The sequence below is a fragment of the Dermacentor albipictus genome, unplaced genomic scaffold (genome assembly GCF_038994185.2).
Source record: "Dermacentor albipictus isolate Rhodes 1998 colony unplaced genomic scaffold, USDA_Dalb.pri_finalv2 scaffold_36, whole genome shotgun sequence".
NCBI classification, from domain to species: Eukaryota; Metazoa; Arthropoda; class Arachnida; order Ixodida; family Ixodidae; genus Dermacentor; species Dermacentor albipictus.
In genome coordinates, this window is record NW_027225590.1 from 1,097,513 (window position 1) to 1,121,842 (window position 24,330).

Below are 24,330 nucleotides of genomic sequence, written 5' to 3' on the forward strand. Positions count from 1 at the left end.
GTCACGTGAGTGTGCCTTCCCGTATCTAACGACAACTTAAGGCAATTGTGCAGCTCGTCTTCCCCGATTATTCACTTCCATATTGTTCAGAAAATTAATTTATGCTTATTACGTATTATAGTGTAAACTTGTACAAACATTTGCGCCATCTGCTTAAAGTGGAAAGACACCCCTAGGCAAGCAGCTACGAGCACGGAATACGGAACTGGTGGCCGCACATCATATCGCCGCGCTGGGGCGCTGCGTGCGAAAGACCAATGTTTTATTGGAATGTGAAGACGTCTACCCAGCGGTCGATTTAGGCACCACTGACCTCCGTGAAACTCTTGGCATATGCTCTTGGGTTCTGCGAGAGCAGTGGAAAAGTAAACATGTCCACAATAGGGATTAGTAAGAGGCGATTGAAGGATTGGTGGAAGAAAAGTAGGGAAACGACAAAAAACGGAGACACACAGTTCGCAACAGGGCAACAGAAAATTTGGCTGTGGGAGTTCGTAGTGTTTTTTTTTTTTCATTGTTTAACCTAGGTAGGACATTCGGCAATATGATAGCAAGAGCCTGGTGACGCAACCCACCGCCCCGTTTCAAAGAGGACGCTCATAACATCGATCCACCCAATGCACGTTGCCTCTACACTGCTAAACATTAAAATAGAAAAAAAAAGATTGACAGTGGAATTCCCTCTATACCAGGATATAAAGCTAGGGCATAGCATGGTTAGCCTGGGTAATCTTGATTGCAAGTCCAGGTTAATCTGGTTGTTTAGCTATGTTGCGGCGTTTAGCCAGTCGTTCGGCGCGCTGTTCGTAGTTTGCTGGGCGATTCGTTTCCTCCTTATCTCGTTCCGATGTCGATTCCAGGCATCCTCCTGCTTATCAGAATTGTCGCCGTCCATACTGCCGCCTCAACTGTAGCTGCAGCGCACGCGAGCTACATATTGCCGAATGTCCTTTTCAATCCTCCGACATGTTGTCAGGCATGAGACGCAGCTGGCGAAGCGAGCTAGCGGAGACGAACGCAACGACGAGGAACGTGGTGTGACGTCATGTGCCTCCTCGGAGCACGGCCACGGCGAAATCGCAAGTTCGCGGCCAGTAAAGCTTTCGCTTTAAAGATGGTCTCAGCTGGGATACAAATTCTATCCATCCAGCGCGTCCTGTGTGCACTGTTGCGCCGTTTCTGCGCGGAAAGGAAGAACGTAAGCTTAATAAAAGCTTGCATTGAGGCTGCCGATTGACACCCGCATTTACAATAGGGTGTTTAGTGTTACCATTACAACACGCATTAGCTAGCCCCTGCGAAGCTGCCAGAGATCCATTACGATAACGACAGTATGGTTCCGCTATGCTAGAACACACTTGGGGGTCCAGGAAGAATACACTAATGTCTAATGTTACTAATTACTTGGCGAGCGGAGGCGCACATTTCCAGTACAGCTGCCTATGATGCCTGAAAGCATTTGCTATCGCCGTCGAGCTTAATTTGCAGTAGGCACCACTTACCTGCTTAGTAAATTATGCCGTTACGCTATCTATGCCACGCAATGGTCCTTGTTGCTGCACCGCTAGAGTTCCTAATTTCATCTTCTTTCTTTCTGTACGTGTATAGGAAGAGGTCGTCACAGATAGTGTTCACTTGGCGTTATGAGCTTTTGAAGTGTGATTATTTGTTTGAAGTGTGATGTTTTTATTAGATTTTATTTTGTTTTTTTACCAGTTTGCAGGCAGGCCCGATCTCGAATTAGATGGTTTGGTCCCCACGCCGGGGAGGGCGGGGGGAGGCATATGCAGATGTAAGTGAGGCCAGTGGCGTAGCTAGGTCGTCTGGCACCCGGGGCCCATAGGTCTTCTGTCACCCCCCTCCCCGGGTGTAGCCGGCGGAAAGAGGGGTGTCTTCAGACGTATATGACACCCCCCCCCCCCTCACTGGCCCCTTGCACCCGGGGCCCATGGCCCCCCGGCCCCTCCTGTTGCTACGCCACTGAGTGAAGCAGTTCGCAGAAAAAGAGATATAAAGTCAACAGCCATAAAGAAAAAGTCTCAATGCATATTTAGCGCAAGCTGAAAACAGGCGACGCAATCCGCCTCTTTCATGTTCCTGTGCTGCCCTTTGACGCACGCCGCTGGAAATGTTTTGGAAGGGTGCCGCGGGGATTTCGCAGGTTGATTTGTGCACCTGTGCCCAAGTTGAGTGTGCGTCGGTTGTTCGTTTCATGGATCCCGATTAATTATTAATGGTTTCACCGGGGCAGCATGTCGTTCACCGATCGACTGTGCTGGGTGAATAGGCCCGAGTGCGCTGTTGTGGTAACAGCGCGGCCAATAAAGGCACGCGGAGTTCGTTGTCGCTGATATGTGTGCTTGCACATCGCTTTTTAACGCGATAGCGTTAAGGAGCTCGTGTCGCAGAAAAGCCGGTGTCGTCGGCGTCCGCGGCGTTGACCGTGAGCGATAAATCACGGCAGGCGCTTCTTAAATAAAAAGCAACTTCCAAGATTGGCCCGGTGGGAATCGAACCAGGGTCTCCGGAGTGTGAGACGGAGACGCTACCGCTCAGCCACGAGTTTTTTTTTTATCACCGGCTTGGCAAAAGAAGGTACAATGTAAGTATTACATGACCATAAAAAAACTAGTCAATGCCGGATCAGTGTGGTGTGATAAGAACGATGTAGGCTAGTCACTTTGTCCAAAGCACTTAGCCAATCAGGAGGGTCACTCTGTGCACAGAAAAATTCGCGTATATATAACACACTTTCAATGAAATATTCATGTGCTGGGGCCTGAACAATGCGCTCATGTCTAATATCCATACGCGTTCGCCACACGAGTTCGATGCTTCCAAGCGGTACAAACGCGCCTCTAGTGAATGCGGTGTTGCCTTCGAAACGAGCCGTGGAAAGTTATACTGCGGTGTATATATCGGTAATTATGAACATGTAACGTACAGAAGTCGCAATTACACGAGTTGCGAAGTGCGTTTCCGCTGTATTTCTTCTGCGCTTTCCGCACACGCAGAGCCATCTTGCGGCAAACACAGAAGACCCCCTCCTCTCAATGTACGGCGCTGCCCCGACAGGAGGCGCGCCGCGCGCAGCAAGCATGTGCTTGCTGCGGTAAAGCTAGGGAAACGACGGAGCATATTTTATTAGAATGTGAAGACGTCTACCCAGCGGTCGATTTAGGCACCACTGGCCTCCTTGAAGCCCTTGGGTTCAGCGGGAGCAGTGGTAAAGCAAACAGGTCCGCAATACACATCAGTAAGAGGCGATTGGAGGATTGGTGGAAGAAAAGTAGGGAAACGACAAAGGACGGAGACGTACAAAAGCACAGTTCGCAATAGGGTATCAGAAAATTTGGACGTGGTAGTTCATAGTGTGTTTTTTTTTTCTCATGGGTTAACCTAGGTAGGATATTAGGCAGCATAGTAGCAAGAGCTTGGTAGCGCAAGCCACCGCCCCGTTCCAAAGGGGACGCTCATAACATCCATCCATCCATCCGGGACCGCTGCCAGGCGCGTCGCGGTCCCGACTCCTTCTCTCCTGACGACGCTTCGCCGTGCTCCCGGTTGCAGCATCAAGCGCTGTTCCTTTCTTTAGATTACCATCTATCTCTCTGCCCGTGCCGATCACGACGTTTGGCTGGCGTAGATCGTTTCCCCTCCGAGACACCGAGTTCTTTGGTTCGTTCCGTTCGCTCAAGCGCACGTTTCGTTGCCGCGCCGAACGCTGCGTTGCTCGACGCTCACCGCGTGATAGGTGGGCGCTAAGTCCGATGCGGGGCGCATCGTAAGTGATCGCTGTGCCGTAGCGCATTGTCTTATACCCCTTGGCGGGTCGACGGGAACGCTGTCGCGTCCCACTCTTGAAGGCGAAGCTTAAGCGTCCTCCAATTTTTGTATTCCTTTTAAACATTCACTAAACATTTTGCATATTCAAGAAGCCTTCGAGGGCAGCCTTCCCCGTCGGATTTGCCAAACCGCTGCATTTGTTTACATCTTTACATCTACATTTTCAGCTTCAGATCGCTGTTGGCTTCGGATATTGTAGAAACGGTCCATCGCTGACGTGAAATAATGTCAAAACATAGTGAAACATACATATCTGCACTTATGAGCCGCGTTGTTCCATAGAGTTACTATCGTTGTTCCTCCCTCAGACGAGTCAACATGAGCGACCGAGCCACTTAAAAAACAACTATGATCCAGACACATATATATTATGGGCTGTTACTACTGGTCCTCGCTTTTGTTTAAATTCATCATACTTACAGTTCGTGCGTGCCATAAAGTATTATTAGAGAAAACTGCGCGGCATAAGCCCCCACTTATAGGCCGTGTAGTTCTCTCGCGAAAACGCGGATGCCATCGCTGACACCATTGGTTACTGGACGAGCTTATGCTGCTGTACCGAATGCCCTGTCTCATCTTTCCCGCTTGACACAGAGGTAAACAGTGCTTCTGTGCAATTAAGAAATGTGTCAGCATATACCAGCACACACAGACCCACCATCTACGGGAATGCGACCGGCAGTGTTCGGGAACGGTGGCCAAAGTACAAGATGTTATTGGCACACTGCAGCGCTGTTTCGCTGCTTGCCGCTTATTGTGTACGTGCCGTGCGAAGTGAAGACTAGTTATCAAATCGCTATAGGGCCACAACTGCACTATAAGAGCGGTTTCCTTCGTCCTGACTGCTTAATTTTAAGGCTCAGGTCCATCAGTAGCGGGTCGAACTCGACGGGGTCAAACATCGCTAAACAGGGCGTGCGTCTATTTGTCGTACAAAAAAACCCTCACGTGACCTGATCCTAGGCGCCTAGAGACAGCATCGTTTAGGGATTTTTGAGAAGGCGCGATGCTGGCGCCGAGCGACGCCGTTGCGTGTTCGTCCTCGGCGTGATCCTTCTCTGGACCACGCGTTGTTCAACATTGCCCATGTGATTGTGCGTGCGTTGCTTGTGTGTTGGTTGTAGGTTCTGTGTTACTTGGCGGAAAGCCGTGAGTAGTGGCGGTGGGGCAGTGCGACATTGGCCTCGGTGAGCTCTGGCAGTACAGAATCCGCGTTGTGTGACCCGTGCTTTCTTGAGAACCCGGCGGTGGTGACAATTAAAATATCGAACTGGCCTAGCGCCTCGGCAGCGAAGTTCTGCGAACCGCGATGTGGCGTCGCCGTGTCCGACTTTGCTTAACGGACATCGAGGGATGTGCTGCTCGCTGCAAGTCATGTCAATGCAACTGCGTCGACCACCCACTGTTCAGCGCTGAATGTGTGTTTGGTGTGCTGTGCTTGAAACGAGTGGTGCAGCCGTGCAGCGGGGGTGGCGGAGGAGCAGAGTGGCGACTCCGTTTGTGCATTCACAGACATGTGCTCCCGTCTTGGTCTCATTAGCGGCTGTCGCGGGATTGTGGTGTGCAAGCTCCTTGCCTAGTATGAAGCTTACGACGCTAACACACAGCATGTTCACGTTTTTCCGCGCTATATGTCATTTGCATGACGGCCGAGTTGAAAACGAGACATATCTCTGTGTTCTTTGCTTTTGTGTGTTGTAAATTACGTTCTATTGTGGAAGTTCTGGGAGTCTTATTACGCAAGGAGTGCGAACGTAAACATAAACACATATGTGTGTCTGAAATATTGAATTACCCATAATACCCTTTACGACTGATAAGTGGGCTACACGGACTGTGTGAATCAGCTACCGTATGTTGCGACGCTCTTCCGCGTGGTAGACTGATGTATGGTGCGCGTTTATTTCTGTACTGTTGTAAAAAAAAAAAAAAACACTTGTTTATTCACTCTATACAAACGTACGGCTTCTTCGCCGCAGTACATTTTAGTTACGCGGTGAAGCATACTAAAAGTGGGAGAGGGCCGCTATCAGCCAGCATAGTATGTCTACTTAGGCGACCTGAGAGGCGGCGGGTGCGCGAGTGTATAATTAAAGAACTCTTATTATGTCCAGTGACAGTGGCCCCTTTTCACTTTTAGTATGCTTCACCGCAGTACATTGCTTAGGCTTCACCGCGAGATAGTGTTTTGCGAGAAAGATAATCGTAAAAAGCCTAATTATGCTACGTTTTTTTTTTGTAGCTTGCTACACCGCAATACAGGGGTGTAAATAAGCATTGTGCAGTAAAGCATACTAAGAGTGGAAAGGGCACATAGGTTTACACTGTGCTCATTATTTTCAATTGTGACATAATTTGCAAGTGCATCTGTGCTCGTGCTAAGCTTCATCGACTATTCATTGTACATTACAAATTCATATTGCAGGGAAGCTTACTAAAGCACATTCGCCATTATGGTACATGTTATTCACCTTCAATGCAGGAGCACAATGCGGATTCTTGCCCCTGCTTTTGGCTGGACTGCACATACTCTTTGCGAATTGATTCATTGTTCATAAGTGCACTGGTACTCTACTCTAAACTGGAGGGCTCAAGTTAGTATGGAAGCACAATTTTTACTAAGGGGACAAGATGTTGCCAAGATGGTTGCAGCACAGCTTTTTTTTTCTCCCAGGCACCTTTTCTACTTGAAGCTTCCATTGCAGTGTTTCGAGCCTTTTTGAACCAGCACATAGTGTACATAAAAATTGGACACTGATTGGGAACATCGCCTAAGTTCATGCCTATCTATAGTATAAAGATGTAGCACAACCAGACAAGATAAATGAAGGGGGTGGGCTGTAGCAATACAAAGTGTTAAATGGTGCTTTATCCTTTCCCATGAGTTTCCTGTTTTTGTGCTTTTTATGGATCCTCCGCAGTAACCATGCGAGTGCCGAACTTGAGCTTGTTGGTTTCAAGTCTCATGGTTGTTACTAACAGAACAGTGTGATAAACGAAAAATGGATTGGAGGCATACGTTCACCTTGCTTGCCCCTTGATGCTGCTTTATAAGCACCGTAAGCATCCAAGCCAACTAGGAAGGGAGGTTTGTTGCAATTGCTTCTGAACTTTATTGCCACCAAACCAACAGTGCTCTCAATGACAGATTTTGGACAGTAGAATGCTTGCACTCAGCAAAGTCTTAAGAAGGAAGCATTCAGGATGGGGGGGGGGGTTGCAAAGTGGGCTTTTGAAGCTGGCAGCATTACTGAAGGGGCTTTGCCCATCTGCCCTTTTTATGGATACACAAAGATAATTTCCTCTTTAAGAGGAATTGTTTCAGAGGTCGTTACATGGCAACAGTGTTGGGTATTTAGTAGCTTGTCTTTGCGCACTGTTATTAATCTGTTCCTTCTCCAGTGCCCCTGTGAAGTGCCTACTTTTTGGACACAATGTGCTCTCCATGCATGCATGCATTTTTAGCTTGTAAAGACGTCTATTACCCCTTGCCTCAAGCTGGTCGTTGCTGATGTCACCCAAGAAGGCATTGGGGAGTATGGCAATGTACGCTTACAAAACACTGTTGATACCAGTGAAACCAAATTAATGGAGCTGCTGTTGTTTTTTTGTCCACTCCATCCTTGTTAGTTGCAATGAGCAATGTCCGAACAGAAGGCATATGTAGTTGGTCGTGCATAGCCTGTGCACTAAGACTTGTTGGCATGTTATGACCTTAGCACAGTGTTTATATGTAAAAACCTTCCGAGTGTTGATGACTTCCTTCTCTTTATCATACTTTGCCTGATGGAGCCAGCAAGTAGTGGGTCAACCAGATGTTCAACAGGCTTCCCACTAGTTTTGCCAGAGTCTCCTTTACCATGGTGCTGCTCATAGATATCTGTTTTCTTGACCTTGCACTGCACTTCAAGCATGGCCACACCTGCTAAACCAATAGCATGCGATCAAAAAAGTGCTACACATCATGTTGCTCCAAACTCGTGACGTGCTAGAAGGCCTTGAGGAACACCCTCATTTATTTACGCCCTCATCATACTGTACGAAGCTTCGCATAATAAGTGCGAGAATTAACATCTGCTGGTATTTCAGTGTTGTTCCTGTCCGGCTTGCTGAAAGCTATCCTGAGTGTTTCAAAAGCAAACGACTGCTGCTGGACAAGAAGTGCTTAAAACAAGGGTCGCTATATATGTCACACGAAATGAAAAAGGCCACTGAGTATACAGGCGGTTTACTTCATATCCAACAAGCTTGGTCCTCCCTTTGCTAGTGAGTGAACTCAACTTGCCCCGTATACATGGCCAGTGGCAAACTGTGTGCCAGATGCTGTGTCCCCTGCAAAGCTGAAGATGTGTACGAGATCCTGGCACCCTGCAGCGGCTTCTACACTGGACAAACAGGCTACTATAAAAACGACTGGCTTTACTAATATGCTAATAACATGAAAACGGGCAGAAATTTGGCTATTCATTGAACCCAACAGCAGGTGCAAGCCACTCTTCCACCAGATGTGTGTACACAGAAACTGGAGCTATACAAATGCAGATAAAGACAATGATGTTTGAAAGTAGTAGAGTTGAACTATATTCTGCACAAGCAGTGCTACCTGCAGGACTGGTGCCTTATAGCCACAATTCATGGCTGCACCACCATGCAAAGGCACTATTGAATTATTAACTTCTATTATATTTATGGTGGCCATATATCGCAATTACATATCATCCACATTGTGTGCAATGTGGTTAAATTTCAATTATGATAGCCATTCCTAATCCGAAATGCAACAGAAGAGCAAATATAGGCAACAAATTGCAATTCAAAGAGACAAAAGACAACCAGTGCACAGGGTAAGTGAGACTTCCTTTCATTGAAAAACAAATGTGACATGTGTCATGCCACCAGCAGTGGGTAGCAATCTTTCAAGCTTGGGTGACAGAGGCAAAACTTAGCAAAATGCTACAATCACGCTGTAAAATGGCCTTGGACACAAAAAAACGACATCGTATTGTACAGAATGAAAGGGCAAGACTCCATCTAAGAACAGTCTATGGCACCACATACTTGAAATGGTGTAAAAAACGTTGACATGCCCTACCCATAAAGAAAAAGCAACGAACACAGAAAACACGCCTTAAAATGCAATGTGCACAGTCTGAAACCAACAAAAAACAACCCGAGAAAGGTTTCACTAAGTCTTTCAACGATTAAAATTGTCAAACTGTCTCATCACTTCTTAATGAACCTGCACAGCTCAAAAGGAAGGAAAGCCCAATAGCAGGGCTGCAAAAAATGCCACCGAATAAATATACTTTGCTTACCAACGGTACCTGTGGTTTAGTTGTGGTCTGTGTATAAACTTTTCTTGTTTAGAATGGTTTGGCGGATAGGGAAAAGATGACCATAAGAGCACCAGGTGTATGCATAGTCTACGCACAAAAAGTCACTGCTTTCTTACTTTTTTTTTTCTCGCTACTACTATTCATGAGAAATTAAGTGCCTTAATAGCACTGCTAACATCCTACTGCAAAACACAAAATTGGGCAACTTGTGGCATAAAGAAAATTGCAGTTTCTCTCATAATGTGAAACGACCGCTGTCGACCGCCTGCCATCATTCGATGTTCTGAATGCTCGTGTGACGTGCTACGCAAAAATTCGTCCACTTTCAGGACGGCACCAGTTATGTGTAAAAACAATTGCATTGACATTGGTGAAATTGAAGCATATTTCCACTGCATTCTTGAGTCACCTTTTTAACTGTTCTCTAACTACATGTAGCAACATAATTGCAGAGACTGCTCAGTTGATGTGTGAAATTTTAAAAGTAACTCTGGCTGTGCCACCAAAAGATGAATTCCAGTGGCACGTTTGCATATTCGGCATTAGGTGATTCACCTGAAGTCGTGCCATGGCTGGCGATATTGCAAGTAGCCTGTATTGCATAGAGGCATTTGTGCGTGTGACCTTGGCTCCATCAAAGCGTGGCGGCCTTGAGAGTAAGTGCGGTCTTCTGTTTGGAAATCCAGCATTTTTTGCCACTCAGCCACTTCATACTTTTCAGACACGGTCGTTGCCATGTGATCTACATGCTGCACTTGTTTGCATTGGCCAAACCTGCAGACTTCAACTTCAACACACTTTTTGTAAATTAGCAATGCACATTCTTTTGCAACTTGTATTCTTCATTGAAGTGCTGATTTACACTACGCATTCTGATGCAAGTTTTCATCTTATGGTATTCCGTGATATTTGCAGTTCACTTATGATCTGTGTGCATAGAGTTGTGGTTATTCTTCAATGGCTGTTTGTTGTCCCTTTCCTTACTTGTATTTTTTCACAAAATAAACCACATGCACTCAATATTTTGTTCACTGTACTTGCCTCATACGTTTTACTCAAGCCCATTTTTGTTGCACTTTTTAGCATATGAGGGTATATCTGGCCAAACAGAACATGAGAAGTAACATGGAACAGTGTCAAACCTGCATACGATGAGTATTTAAAAAGTTTGGCCACCAGAGTTGAGTACTCTGAAAGAATGGTTTGATTCAAATGACCCCAGCTGGTATATGTACCATAATTTATGCTTCTTCCCAGTTTGTTGAATACAGTGCAAATGGCTGTCCTGGGAAGCATAACTAAACCACTGGTAATACAACATGGGGATACACTTGTGCAGACTTAACATCAGTCAATGATAATTATTGACCTCCAGAGAGCATATAGAGGTGTCCTTACTATCAACATATCAATAAATGGAAAGTAAGTGACATAAAAGTTTAACATGCACTTAAAGCACTTAACAAACACTTAAAGGGGCACTGAAACACTTCCGACTGATCATAGTTACCTCACTACAAAAGGACACCGCCTGCTGCAAAAATGTTTCGAATCATTGAACTGTAAGCGGAATTAGTAGTTATTGCACTGATGCATTGCTTTCTCCTTTCGCCTCAGCTAGTGTGCTGGAAGCTACATGGTGCATGGCAAGGTAGCAAGGTCCTCGTCAAGTTTTTTTTTTTTACACATTGCTACTTGTGGTTCAGGCATGTGTGGCACTCTCTAAACGCGAGATGGACACCTGGAGCTACATCACTTACAGAGACCACAAAATACACACGGCTGTCTGATCGTCCTGCGAACAGAGCTTGTGGTGGTCGTGGTATCTATATTATGCGGCATGCCAGTTTCAGGGCCCCTTTAAGAAGGGCACTAACAAAGACAACAAAAGTTGGTTTCATGAGTTCTGCCTGAGTCGCCACTGATATCACGCAGTTGCTCGAGCACAAATTGTGAAACAATAACGTATGAGCCATAGGAAACGAACAGTCATGTCGGCAAAAAAAAAAGACAAAAAAAGCAGGATATGTATTGTGATAGGTAACCCCAAGCGCCACAGCACAAGGTGAAGCTAAGTTGCAGTTCGGCACATAATAGGATCTCTTCTGCTTACAACGGTGCACGCACATGAACACTGTCGTCCTTTATGAAAGGGAACCGAGGGAACACGCGAGCGCGTGGCCTGCGCTCTGCGGCGGCTGCCCACAGCGCCATCAGCCGACAGCTAAAGAAAGCACGTACGCTTTTGGCGTCATCTATTGGCAAACAAAACAACGAGTCATGGCCGGTGGACAAGCGCTGCTAGGTTATGCTCCCTCACCGCTCGCGCAACGGGCGATGCCTGCAGCGCGTCGTCTGCTGGTAACAAATCGAGCGTGGTGCATGAGCACGATCGAAACGTAGAAGCTCTGTCTCTCGCCTTACGCCTGTTGCGCTTCGCATAAACTAGAGCTATATAGGTGAGGGCGATGCACTTAGCGGAAGGTTTGGTTGTTCTTTATCTATAACTGAATGATACTCTGTATCATTCAGTGATACACTATCATGCGAGCTCTATGAATTCGTCGTAGAACTCGCATTTGCTGAAGCCACAACTGAATACATTTCCAAGAACGCAGTACGCAGCATTATAGTTCTCCAGCGAATAAATGTGTGAATTTTCATGGAAATATGGTTAGCTTCAGCTGTATTGTCCCTGCGTCGGGAATGAAAGTAGAAATACCAGTTTAGACTCGCTCGAGGATAAATTTCAAACCAACCTTATGGCACTAACCGCGAATCAGTGCGTGCAGTTAAAAAATACGACGGTAGCAATTCCCCTCGGCTAAATGGTCACTGTGTGTGCGATAATCGGCAGCAGTGCTTCAAAACCCCTGCATGGTTTTCAGCCGAGTGGCAGCGCTATGATCAGTTCGGTTGGTGGACCATGTTCGAGTCTATTACCATTTAATAATGCCGGAGTAAAGATAGCAGTGATAATGTACTAGTTCATACATGTAAATATGGGCTCCAAAATACTACGAGAGGAATTAAAGGTAGGATGCTGAACGCCTTGCGTACTGGCTTGATAAAAAGTGATAGGGGCATGTGTAGTTTAATTCCTTATTTTTGTGGGCCACGAGGCAGGTCATTGCATCAACTACAAGGAGGCCACTAAAAGCAGCAAACAGGATCGTTCAGGCCTTCAAGACGGAACGCCGTGTGAAGGGCGCTCAGCACAGGCGCTGACCTCGGGCAACAACTGAATACGAAGACCGTGTGATTGTGGCTGCAGTAGCACTGAAGCCACAGTCCCTGAAGTACTGAAGGAACTTGGCATTAGGGCGTGCGAGACGACTGCGACGCACCGCCTCGACGAAGCTGGTCTCAAGAAGAGGATTGCTTGCAGGAATCCACTGCTTCGAGGCACCAACAAAGCCAAACGCCTGCAGTTTGGGAAGGATCACGCAGATTGGATTACCTCCGACTGGGAAAGTGTTGTATTCACCGACGAAGGTTCATTCACGACCTGGTGGGACCAGAGACGGAGTGTGGCGCCCAGAAAACCGCCGGTAGGTGACGTTTTATCCTTAACGGTAATTATATCACAGTAAGAAATGCTGAAAGAACTCTACCGGGTGGTTACCCTTCTTTATGCATTGTGTGATATTGTAGCCTATCAAGTTCTCTCTGGCGTAGATGCCAGAGAGAACTTGATATTCAAGGCACGGTGTTAGATTACGTTCACCAGCATTAAAGTGTAGCTGTGTTCTCTAATATTACTAATATTATTACCCTCATCAGTATTAGTTCGCATTTAAAGACACTTTAGCACAAGCTGAAAGTATATATAGACATGGAAAAGGAGGAAGTAGGCTGGCAACTGCCACAAACAGAGGCACACCACCAGCCCAATTGCTGTTTCGATATGAGAGAATAGAAAATAGCAAAATAACTTGAAAGAAATAGGAAAGTGAATAAAAACCTAAATCAGTACGAAACGTATACATGAGCAGCCGGCGATAAATGTGCGCGCCATGTAGCACAGCGGAATACCGCATGTTTGGCGTAAAGGAAGGGTTGGTTTGGTGTCAGTGCATGATCTAATGATACTTTTCTGCAGTTACAGACCAGGATACCTCCAGTGAGTGGCTGCAAGTGGGCGTTCAGCAGTGTGCGTGTGGGGCCTCGTGACCAAAAAAGGGCTTGGTCCACTAGTCCGCATAGAGGACAGATTCACGTTTGCTGCCTACTGCTCAATCCAGGACGACGTGATGGTGCCCTGCATGCGGAATGGGCCCTTCCAGGAAGGTGATTGCATCTTCTAGCAAGACAAGTCACCCATCCACACATCCGGAAGGGTGACAAGCTTTTTCGAGGATCGTGGAATCGGCTCTCTAAGGTGGCCGCCCCAGTCTCCAGACCTTAACATTATTGAGAACGTGCAAGGCCTTTTGAAAACTGCGCTGGCGGCTCGGTCTGCACGGACTATCGGCCAACGAGCTTTGGGGTGTCACAAAGGAGTGGAAGCGGCTGAGAAGCAACAGATCACTAACGGCCGCCTTGTATAACTCGCTACCCTGAAGAATGGCAGCTGTCGTCGCAGCAAATGGGGACGGCATGAGGTACGGAGAAGTGCGTCGACACAACATATTCCAGATTTTTGTTTTGTTTTGGTGCTCAATACAAAAGAAAAATATACGTATATCTTTTATGTCAATAAATGTATTGATATCTGTTTTTGCATTTTGTGCTCACGTCTTTTACATTACAGATACAAGATTCATTAAAATATTTACAAACATTTCTAACATTTTTTTTTGCTTCAAGTTTCTTACGTAGCAGTATACCTTCGCTGTCATCACGGTAAGGGTGCTTTGATTGTGCATGGCGTTATAGCATCAAGTGCAGATATACTAAACGACAGAAAACTTTCTCTGCCGACAGGCAAGTACTTTCCGGGTAAGTGGGAATCTGCCTCGAAGGAAAATTTCCGCGACGTTCAGTGATACACTAAAGGCGGTCACAGGAAACGTGGCCAGAATGATAAGGAGAGTGGCAAAAAGCAGAGACAGCCTAACTGAGGGAGAGACCATCAGCCTGGTTCACGCATTCGTAATTAGCCGACTCACATACGCCCTTCCATATCAGGCCTTGACAAACCAAGAGAATAAACAGGCAAACGCAATAATAAGAAAAGCCTTCAAAGCCGCCCTTGGTCTTCCCGAATGCGCTAGCACAGAGAGATTCGAGGGACTGGGCCTGCACAATACTTTTGACGAATACGCAGTCGCGACGTTATATGCCCAGAAAGAACGACTTTGTTCTTCAACTCAGGGCAGGGAAGTATTGGCGAGGTTAGGCTTTCCCCTGAGACCCCAGTATTGCGGAGAGGAAACGGCACAGATAGACCGCAATGTTCGATCGCACATCGCGGTGGCCCCAATTCCCAAAAACATGCACCCCAAGTACCATCCCGGACGACGCAGAGCAAGGGCAAAGACCCTTCACAAACGTTTCGGCATGGGACCGGGGGTGTATTATACGGATGCCAGTCGAGCCAGCTCAGACACTTTCACCATAGTTTCTACATGCAACAACAACATAACAACGGCATCCTTCAAAACCGCCTCGGCATGCGTGGCAGAGGCTGCAGCCATCGCCTTGGCCATTCAGGACGCCGAGCGCCAAACCAATTCGGCTGTCATATTATCCGACTCACAAGCAGCTTGCCGCCTGTTTTTGCAAGGAACGGCACCCAAATCAGTAATCAAAATTTTAGGCACTCAACTGGAGGGGCACCACACTATCGTCTGGTGTCCGGCACACGAGCGACTGGCAGGAAACGCTAGGGCAGACCGTATTGCTTGAGGTTTGAACGTCCGAGCAACGGCATGGCCTAGCGATGACCTTCCACCGAATTCTCGTGACATCCTCCTACAGCAAAGGCAGGAGCGGAGACGTTTTGGACATCCTCACTCCGATTTAAACAGCCAACAGGAGAGGGACTGGCGTCGTATTCAGACGAATACATACCCCAACCTGCACCACCTACACAGAATACACCCCACGAGGTTCACTGACGAGTGCCCGTGGTGCACAGACACACCCACACTAAAACACATCACATGGGAGTGTCCCAGGAGGCCTCCGCACATAGACAGTCCCATATTACACGAACGTCCACTAATGAGGAATAGGCAGTGGGAGGCATGGCTTGCGGACGAGGGTCGGGAGAGCCAGTTGGCTCTTCTGGACCAAGCCCAGCGAGCCGCTCGTGCCAGTGGGGCCCTGGAATAGGGGCTCCAACCATCGTGCCTTGTTTTATTTATATTAATAAAGTTTTACTCTCTCTCTCTCTCTCAGTGATATACTTCCGAAAAAGCAAACCACAACCAAACCTTCCGCTGAGTGCATCGCCCTCACCTATATAGCTCTAGTTTAGGCGAAGCGCAACAGGCGTAAGGCGAGAGACAGAGCTTCTACGTTTCGATCGCGCTCGTGCACCACGCTCGATTTGTTACCAGCAGACGACGCGCTGCAGGCATCGCCCGTTGTGCGAGCGGTGAGGGAGCATAACCTAGCAGCGCTTGTCCACCGGCCATGACTCGTTGTTTTGTTTGCCAATAGATGACGCCAAAAGCGGACGTGCTTTCTTTAGCTGTCGGCTGATGGCGCTGTGGGCAGCCGCCGCAGCGCCATCAGGGGTACAATCAGGACTCGACGGGAACCAAAGGTCAGTGGGTCGCCTCGCATTGGGCGCTCACGGGAAGACTACAAATGAAGCTGTGCAAGGGGATATGGGCTGGACTAGTTTTGAAGTGAGGGAAGCTCGCAGTAAAATTGAGTATGAAGAATGGCTGAGGAATATGGAGGAAAGTAAATGGGCTGGGAGAGTGTTCAGGTATCTGTACAGGCAAAACATTGATTCACAGTGGAGGAAAAGAACTAGGAAGCTTACCAGCAAGTATGCGGCCTGTGGGGTGGGCAACACAGCAACAAAGAAGGTCAAGCGGAAAGTCAGAGAGGCTGAATTAATCTCATGGGTGGCGGCAATGGAAAAGAAACCTGCCATGAGTAACTACTTAAGGGGAAAAAACGAAATTAGGAAAGAAACCATTTATGATAACTCAAAGGGAAGCTCATTACTTTTCGAAGCGAGATCGGGATGCCTTAGAACACGCACCTATAAAGCGAGATATAAGAAGGAAGAAGAAGCATGTGCTTGCTGCGGTAAAGCTAGGGAAACGACGGAGCATATTTTATTAGAATGTGAAGACGTCTACCCAGCGGTCGATTTAGGCACCACTGGCCTCCTTGAAGCCCTTGGGTTCAGCGGGAGCAGTGGTAAAGCAAACAGGTCCGCAATAGACATCAGTAAGAGGCGATTGGAGGATTGGTGGAGGAAAAGTAGGGAAACGACAAAGGACGGAGACGTACAAAAGCACAGTTCGCAATAGGGTATCAGAAAATTTGGACGTGGTAGTTCTTTTTTTTTTTTTTGCATTGGTTAACCTAGGTAGGATATTAGACGGCATAGTAGCAAGAGCTTGGTGGCGCAAGCCACCGCCCCGTTCCAAAGGGGACGCTCATAACATCCATCCATCCATCCATCCAGCAGAGCGCAGGCCACGCGCTCGCGTGTTCCCTTTCATAAAGGACGACAGTGAACATTACACTTTACTACGATCTTTGCAATATGAACAGCATTGAAACGCAATGTAGAGATGAAACATTAAAGGGACTGACAACTACACCAAATGTTCCAGGATAAGGTGCCAGGAGAAACAGCCGAGATGTGCTTGCACTTTTGCGACAATCCAGCAGTGCACGAACACTTTGCCTCCACGATCGATGGGTCCCGGAATGCGTCGGCGATTCTCACCACAATCTCGTGCGGGTCCGCTGTCACGCCGGAGGTTTGCACACACGCGCGACCACTTCTACTTAATTACTCTTTGTACCACTGGTACCGACTAAAATGAGGTGCTCGGCGTCCACTACCCGTTCTCCCCCCACAAAACAGCGCGAATTAACATCGCAGTGCAACAAACTTAAAAGTTTTCACCAAGGAAAGCGTACGCGGGGACCTCCGTAAAGCCGCCATACTGCACAGTGTAGCCAGACCGGATGGATGGATGTTATGAGCGTCCCCTTTGGAACGGGGCGGTGGGTTGCGCCACCAAGCCCTTGCTACTATGCTGCCTAATATCCTACCTAGGTTAACCAATGAAAAAGGAAAAGAAAAAAAAAACACTATTAACTACCACGTCCAAATTTGCTGATCCCCTATTGCGAACTGTGTTCTTGTACGTCTCCGTCTTTTGTCGTTTCCCTACTTTTCTTCCACCAATCCTCCAATCGCCTCTTACTAATGTCTATTGCGGACCTGTTTGCTTTACCACTGCTCCCGCTGAACCCAAGGGCTTCAAGGAGGCCAGTGGTGCCTAAATCGACCGCTGGGTAGACGTCTTCACATTCTAATAAAATATGCTCCGTCATTTCCCTAGCTTTACCGCAGCAAGCACATGCTTCTTCTTCCTTCTTATATCTCGCTTTATAGGTGCGTGTTCTAAGGCATCCCGATCTCGCTTCGAAAAGTAATGAGCTTCCCTTTGAGTTATCATAAATGGTTTCTTTCCTAATTTCGTTTTTTCCCCTTAAGTAGTTACTCATGGCAGGTTTCTTTTCCATTGCCGCCACCCATGAGATTAATTCAGCCTCTCTGACTTTCCGCTTGACCTTCTTTGTTGCTGTGTTGCCCACCCCACAGGCCGCATACTTGCTGGTAAGCTTCCTAGTTCTTTTCCTCCACTGTGAATCAATGTTTTGCCTGTACAGGTACCTGTACAGGCAAAACCTGTGTAGACCGGGCCAGGCTTCGCAGCGCCCCCTAATGTTGATTTGAGTTGCGAGAGGAGGATTCGATCGTAGCGCCACTTTCGGCATCGTCAAACAAACTGTCCGGATGTCTGGTGCACTAGTTGTGCGACACCACGAGGCGAACTCCGTGAGCTGTTCCGATCAGTCCATTTTGCAAACGGTCTCTTTGCAGGTGTGCGGCTAAGTAACGATCTTTGCAGGTATTCGCGCTTTTGCACCGAGCGCAGGGAACGACAGAAAGCCCGCGGTCGGAGCGGGACTGGTATGTGATCGCAGACCGACTTGCTTGCTATACACCCCGGGCACGTTGAGGAACGCACTGTTTGCACGGGACTCGCCACTCGGTGAGTGTGTCAAACGGAAAACGAGCGAGCCTTTCGGAGGCACCTGTGTGAATAACATGATTTGTCGCCGACGTTGCTACCGTGGCTTCACAGTGCGCGGTGTTCTGACTTGTAGCCATGGGCGCGCATTCTCGCCTGTACTCCTCTTGGGCCTCGTTAAATTGATCGTTTTCATATGCTGGTTGCAAACGTACTTCGCACAGTACCAAGCGTGTTAGAGCGATTACGGCACGTTCGAGATGTAATATTTGCTAGCCATTAATTATTGTTTTGAAATTAAAGTACTCGAAGCGTAACGTTTTGCTAGAAGCTCTCTATCTTGCGCCATTTTCGCTATATAGGGACTCAGAATATGCATTGAAACGCATTGCTGACACCAGTGCTACGCTCAATTCAAGTTTCTCCTGAGGTTATTAAACAAACCATATTGGTAACCGTAGTTGTATGTGACAACCTGGTACTGCGGCAAGCTTAAGTTTGAAAAGTCGAACTGCAAGGGAGACATTCTGTGGTGCTATGGCCAAAAACTACGGATGGACACTTGCCAAATGTTTCTGCCAAGTCTCCATCCTAGACATTCTCAGTGTGAACCTGTTTTGTACTGCAGGCACACAACAAAACTGCAAAGAAGGCAAAACTTAGGGCAGGAGCAGTACGACACATATGAAACATACTACTGCGGCCACATCATTACCTGATTGGTCAGTATTAGACCATATCGTGTTTGAAGGGTAGCATCCACACTGAACAAAGTGCTGACAGCTCTTCAATGTCATTAAAAAATGATTCAGCATCAACTTGTCCAGTTTACTATTCTTATGAACAAAATGTGTTTTCCACCAGTAGTGGCGGTGACAGAAAAGCATGCAAGGCACGATAAATAATTGACTTGTCAGATGAATGAGCCCAGGAAACGAACAAGCACATTATGAACAAGGCCCCTGTATGGGAGCCGAAACGTCTTGTTTTCTTATGTTTTTGTTGGCCGTCCGTTTTACCTTTGTTTACACAGCAAAGCTGACAAAAGGAGTCACAGCCTCTTGCAGTGCAATGCCTTTCTTGCCAAGTACAACACAGGTATTGTTTTGGCACACAGCATGTAGAGCGTGTCTGGACACATTTAGCATAGCAAAGTTGACAGCTTGGGGAGCATATTGAAAACATTGTTGAATTTGTGAGTGCAAGTTTCTAAACATTTGGGGCCTTATTTTGCAGGAATTATTTCCCTTTGTGATTGGCTGTAGCCAGGATCAGCCATTTGATGAGTTCCATGAAAATAATTAGAACAGAATCCTTGCATCCTCATGAATGTAGGCATGCTGATGGGCCACTGTAACTCTTGAGTATGCTTGTATGTCACTGCTATGATGACTCCATTCCAGGTTTTATTTGCCCTCAGTCCAAGCAGTTGTGTTTGCTTTGCATAGGGTTTGAAATAAAATTTGCTGGGCATCTGATGCTTTGGAGCTGCCTTCCCTCTCTTGGGTGTAGCCCTGGCAAGGCTGTGCAAGTGTGTGTGGAGGCCTCACGGTTGCCAGAGTCCCTCGCTACACCCAGAACACAAAACAGTTGATCACAATAGCTGCAAAAGATGTGGTCGTCCATTTTGCTACTAAATTACAATTAGCCTTTGTTGTAACTTACAGAAAATTGAACCCATGGTTTCTTTTGGGTGTCTGAATTCACCCAATAAGTGGCGTACGAAGTGGGAAAGTAGATCACAGACCAAGGTGCCCATTTTGCTCTGCAGGACAGGAGTGGCAACCTACTCACAGAAACGGCGCAATCCAGCTCATCTAGTCTGGGGGGTTCCAAACCTGGGGACCCCTCGGCGGCTGCCAAACTGGTGAGAATTTCACGAGACTCTGTGGGTTGCAGAACAGGTGTTCAGCTATGGTGCACACGGGGAAAAGAGCTATGCACTGCTTAAAATGCACTCTCTGCAAATGATGCTCTCATCAAATGCGTTCTAGCTTTACTGGCCGCTTATTGGCAGCTGGCTTCCCTTTGTAGGTTGTGAATGCAAGACACTACTGCAAAACGTAAAGCATGGAGTATGAAGGGTAAGGGCAAAGGCCCAAAGTTAAGGGTTATATCACAGGGTGTGACACAACTTTGAAAAGGTTGCCAACTGTCCTGGTCTGCCTTTCTGCACCTGACAAAGCTTTCTGAGCTGTGCCCTCGAATTTGCTTTGGAAGCAGACAAGGTTGGCATGAGAAGCCTTTCGTAAAGTGTTCCAGAGGTGTGCCATCCCCATTACTTGCAGTATAAGGCGCATATTAGCCTAACCAAACATCGTGTGACTGATCGCTTGTGGGAGCACGGGCAAAAAGTAAGCAAGACAAGGGCCCACATTACTGTCAGACTCGATTCTCGGACACGAGCATTGTAGGCAAGAGCGTGACACCTCTTGAAGACTTGCATGGGAAGCCTATTTTATCAAACAGAACAGAGACTGTTGTATAAGTAAGCTGTCCATCTCACAGCATACCTCAGAATATGATTTATTGAGCACCCATCTTTGGTGTACATGTAGTATGTTGTTTGTACGCATGTGTGACCAGACAGGCTGTCCCACCTAACTTTAGCCAAGGTTTCAAGATATGCAGAAGCACTGTAGGAAGACAAATACATGTTATTGGATATTGTAGGGAGCAACTCATACTATTTTTGTGTTCTGCTTAATTGCATAATTAATCGAGACTAATTAACATGCTTTGCAGGTGTATTAACTTGAGTGCAAAACTTCCTATAAGGAAGCTGTGCAGCGCTCTAGGAAGAAACATGCAAGTTAGCAGCTTTGAGCTTCCTATCTATTACGCAATAATTTTTGTTGCATTCTAAAGGAAGCTGGCAACATATGAAAAAAAAAAAAACTCGGTGCTCTTGCACTCTGTGAAGAAGGATGAGCAGTGAAGCTGTGTATGTGGGCCCTTTAATGGCGAACTGAACCTCCCCATAACGCAAGAAAGAAGTGAGGCGTGCAGATAGGGCACAAGAGTAGAGAAGTGGACAACACAAACGCCGACTATCAACTAAAGAGAGCACTGAGGCGAAAAAAGAAAGAAGACACAAAACTCATCTGCGCAAGTTTTGTGTCTTCTTTCTTTTTTTGCCACAGTGCTCCCTTCAGTTGATAGTTGGTGTTCGTGTTGTCCACTTCTCTACTCTTGTGTCCTGTCTTCACGCCTCACCTCTTTTTCGCCTTATGAATCCTTACCAACTAGCTCAGCTTTGTGTCGTTCTATCAACCTCCCCCGCGCGTCGGCCCGGTATTGCACTAACTTTGGCATCGGCCCACGCATGGGGAGTGCTTAACACCTTCACCTCCGCCGTGAGTCTGCCCAGCATTGCACTATCTTCAGGATTGGCTCACGTATGAAAAATTGTTGGCCTATGCACGGACACAATCTGCCAGATCCTAGCCATAGACAGCTTCACTGTAAAATATAAAAGCATCAGACATACCTGCTTGTGCACTGAAGTGCTCTCAAGTGTGGCATCTGTGAACGAACAGTGCATTTGGTGTCATCTGTTGCCATGAAGGGATCACTGGCATAAATCGCACAACCAATGCCTTCATCGTGTGACTTTTCTAAGCACCAGGCTAGATGCACTGTTTGTTCATAACCACTGTGTCACGGGATTGTTTGAATATTTCACGGGATTTATTTAAGATTACATAACAAGTGGGACGCTCAGAGCTGCTGAAATAGGTGTTCTTTATAGAATGCTGTACAACTTTCCTATTAAGTTTTTTTCTTAGAGTACTGACACCAAAGTTGGTGGTCGAGATAACCTGAGAGATCAATTTAGATTGACACACACACATTGTCTACAAAATATCAACGGGGAATATAGCTTAACATATTTAAAATCATATCTTAAAGTAAGTTTGCACTGCAATTTGCAACATTGACATCAACAGAATGGGTTTGTAAACCGTGGAGTTTCTCACTATGTTACTTGGAGGGAAATCTGGTGTCACCATCTAAGCGAGTTCTTTAACGGGCCCTGTGTCGTCATGGGAATGACGGTATATGGGTGTGTAAGGCTTGTGTTGGCTGGTGTTGTATGAGGCTTCATCTTAAATGTGGATATGGCTACATGGATAATGCATTATGTAATAAAATCTTGATAAAAGGTTTTCATTGACTCGTATTGCATCTTTCAGTGAAGTTTACTCACCTGCAGTGCATAACGAAGCAAATAAAAGCAAGAACAGACCACAAATTCCAAAGCGAGCATGAATCTTGTCATCTGTTGTCCAACTTTAGCGGCCTGCTGATACTTTTTATCATCATCAGCAGCAGCAGCAGCCTGCTTTATGTCCACTGCAGGACGAAGGCCTCTCCCTTCGATCTCTAATTAACCCTGTCCTGCGCCGACCTATTCCAACTAGCGACCGCGAATTTCCAAATTTTATAGCTCCACCTAGTCTTCTGTCGTCCTCGAATGCGTTTCCCTTCTCTTGGTGCCCATTCTGTAACCCTGATGGTCCTACGGTTATCTAACCGGCGCATTACATGACCTGCCCTGCTCCATTTTTTCCTCTTGATGTCAAATAGAATATCGTCTATACCCGTTTGCTCTCTGATCTAAACTGCTCTCTTTCTGTCTCTTAACGTTATCCCTAGTAATCTTCGTTCCATCGCTCTTTGCGTGGTCCTTAACTTGTTCTTAAGCTTCTTTGTCAGTCTCCAAGTCACTGCCCCATATGTGAGCACTGGTAAAATGCACTGATTGTGCACCTTCCTTTTCAGTGATAATGGTAAGCTTCCAGTCAGGAGCTGGAAATGTCTGCCATATGCGATCCAACCCATTTTTATTCTTCTATTTCCTTTCATGACCAGGGTTCCCTGTAATTAATTGACCTAGGTAAACGTACTCCTCCACAGACTCTAGAGGCTGACTGACAATCCTGAACTCTTGTTCCTTTGCCCGGCTATTCATCATTATCTTTGTCTTCTGCATATTAATCTTCAACCCCACTCTTACACTCCCCCTGTTAAGGTCCTCAATAATTTGTTGTAACTCGTCTGCATTGTTGCTGAATAGAACTATGTGATCGGCAAACCGAAGGTTGCTGAGATATTCGCCGTCGAGCCTTACTTCTAATAGCTTGAATACTTCTTCCAAGCATGCAATGAATAGCATTGGAGTGATTGTGTCTCCCTGTCTGACCCCGTCCTTATAGGTATCTTCCTCCTTTTCTTGTGTAGAATTACGGTAGCTGTAGAACCTCTGTAGATATTTTCCAAGGTATTTACGTAAGCGTTCTGTACTCCTTGATTACGTAATGCCTCTATGACTGCTGGTATCTCTACTGAATCAAATGCCTTTTCGTAATCTATAAAATACAAATAGAGAGGCGTATTGTACTCTGCGGATTTCTTGATAACCTGATTAACAACATGGATGTGATCCATTCTAGAGTATCCCTTCCTGAAACCCGCCTGTACCCTTGGTTGACTAAAGTCCAGTGTTGCCCTTATTCTATTGGAGATAATTTTGGTAAATATTTAATATAATACTGGGAGTAAGCTAACGGGCCTATAATTTTTCATTCTTTAACGTCTCCCTTTTTGTGGATTAGTATAATGTTTGCATTCTTCCAGTTTTCTGGGAGCCTTGCAGTCGATATACACTTCGTAGAAAGAGCCGCCAGTTTTCCAAGCAGTATTTCTTCGCCATCTTTGATTAAATCGACTGTTATTCCATCTTCTCCTGCCGCTCTTCCTCGTTTCATGTCTTGCAAGGTCCTTCTAGTGCAGCGGTGGCGTAGAGGTAGAACACTCGCCTCGCGTGCAAGAGGTCAGTGGTTCAAATCCCGGTGCCGCGCAATTTTCCACCGGATTAAAAAAAAAAGAAAGAAGAATACGCGTGTTGATAAAATTGCATAAACAGGTCTGGTGTGCCCTGATCCCGGTGACCAGAACTG

The 24,330-nt window shown here is 46.6% G+C and overlaps 1 protein-coding gene across 1 annotated transcript in view; it reads left to right on the forward strand.

The window, feature by feature from the left end:
- The first annotated feature begins 18,129 nt into the window (after positions 1-18,129).
- wds (WD repeat-containing protein wds) overlaps positions 18,130-24,330 on the forward strand; it is a 194,787-nt gene continuing 188,586 nt past the window's right edge. Inside the window, exons 1-2 of the mRNA XM_070529944.1 lie at positions 18,130-18,171; positions 20,139-20,234. Coding sequence (XP_070386045.1) covers positions 18,130-18,171; positions 20,139-20,234 — 138 coding nt within the window. The remainder of the gene's footprint in view (positions 18,172-20,138; positions 20,235-24,330) is intronic.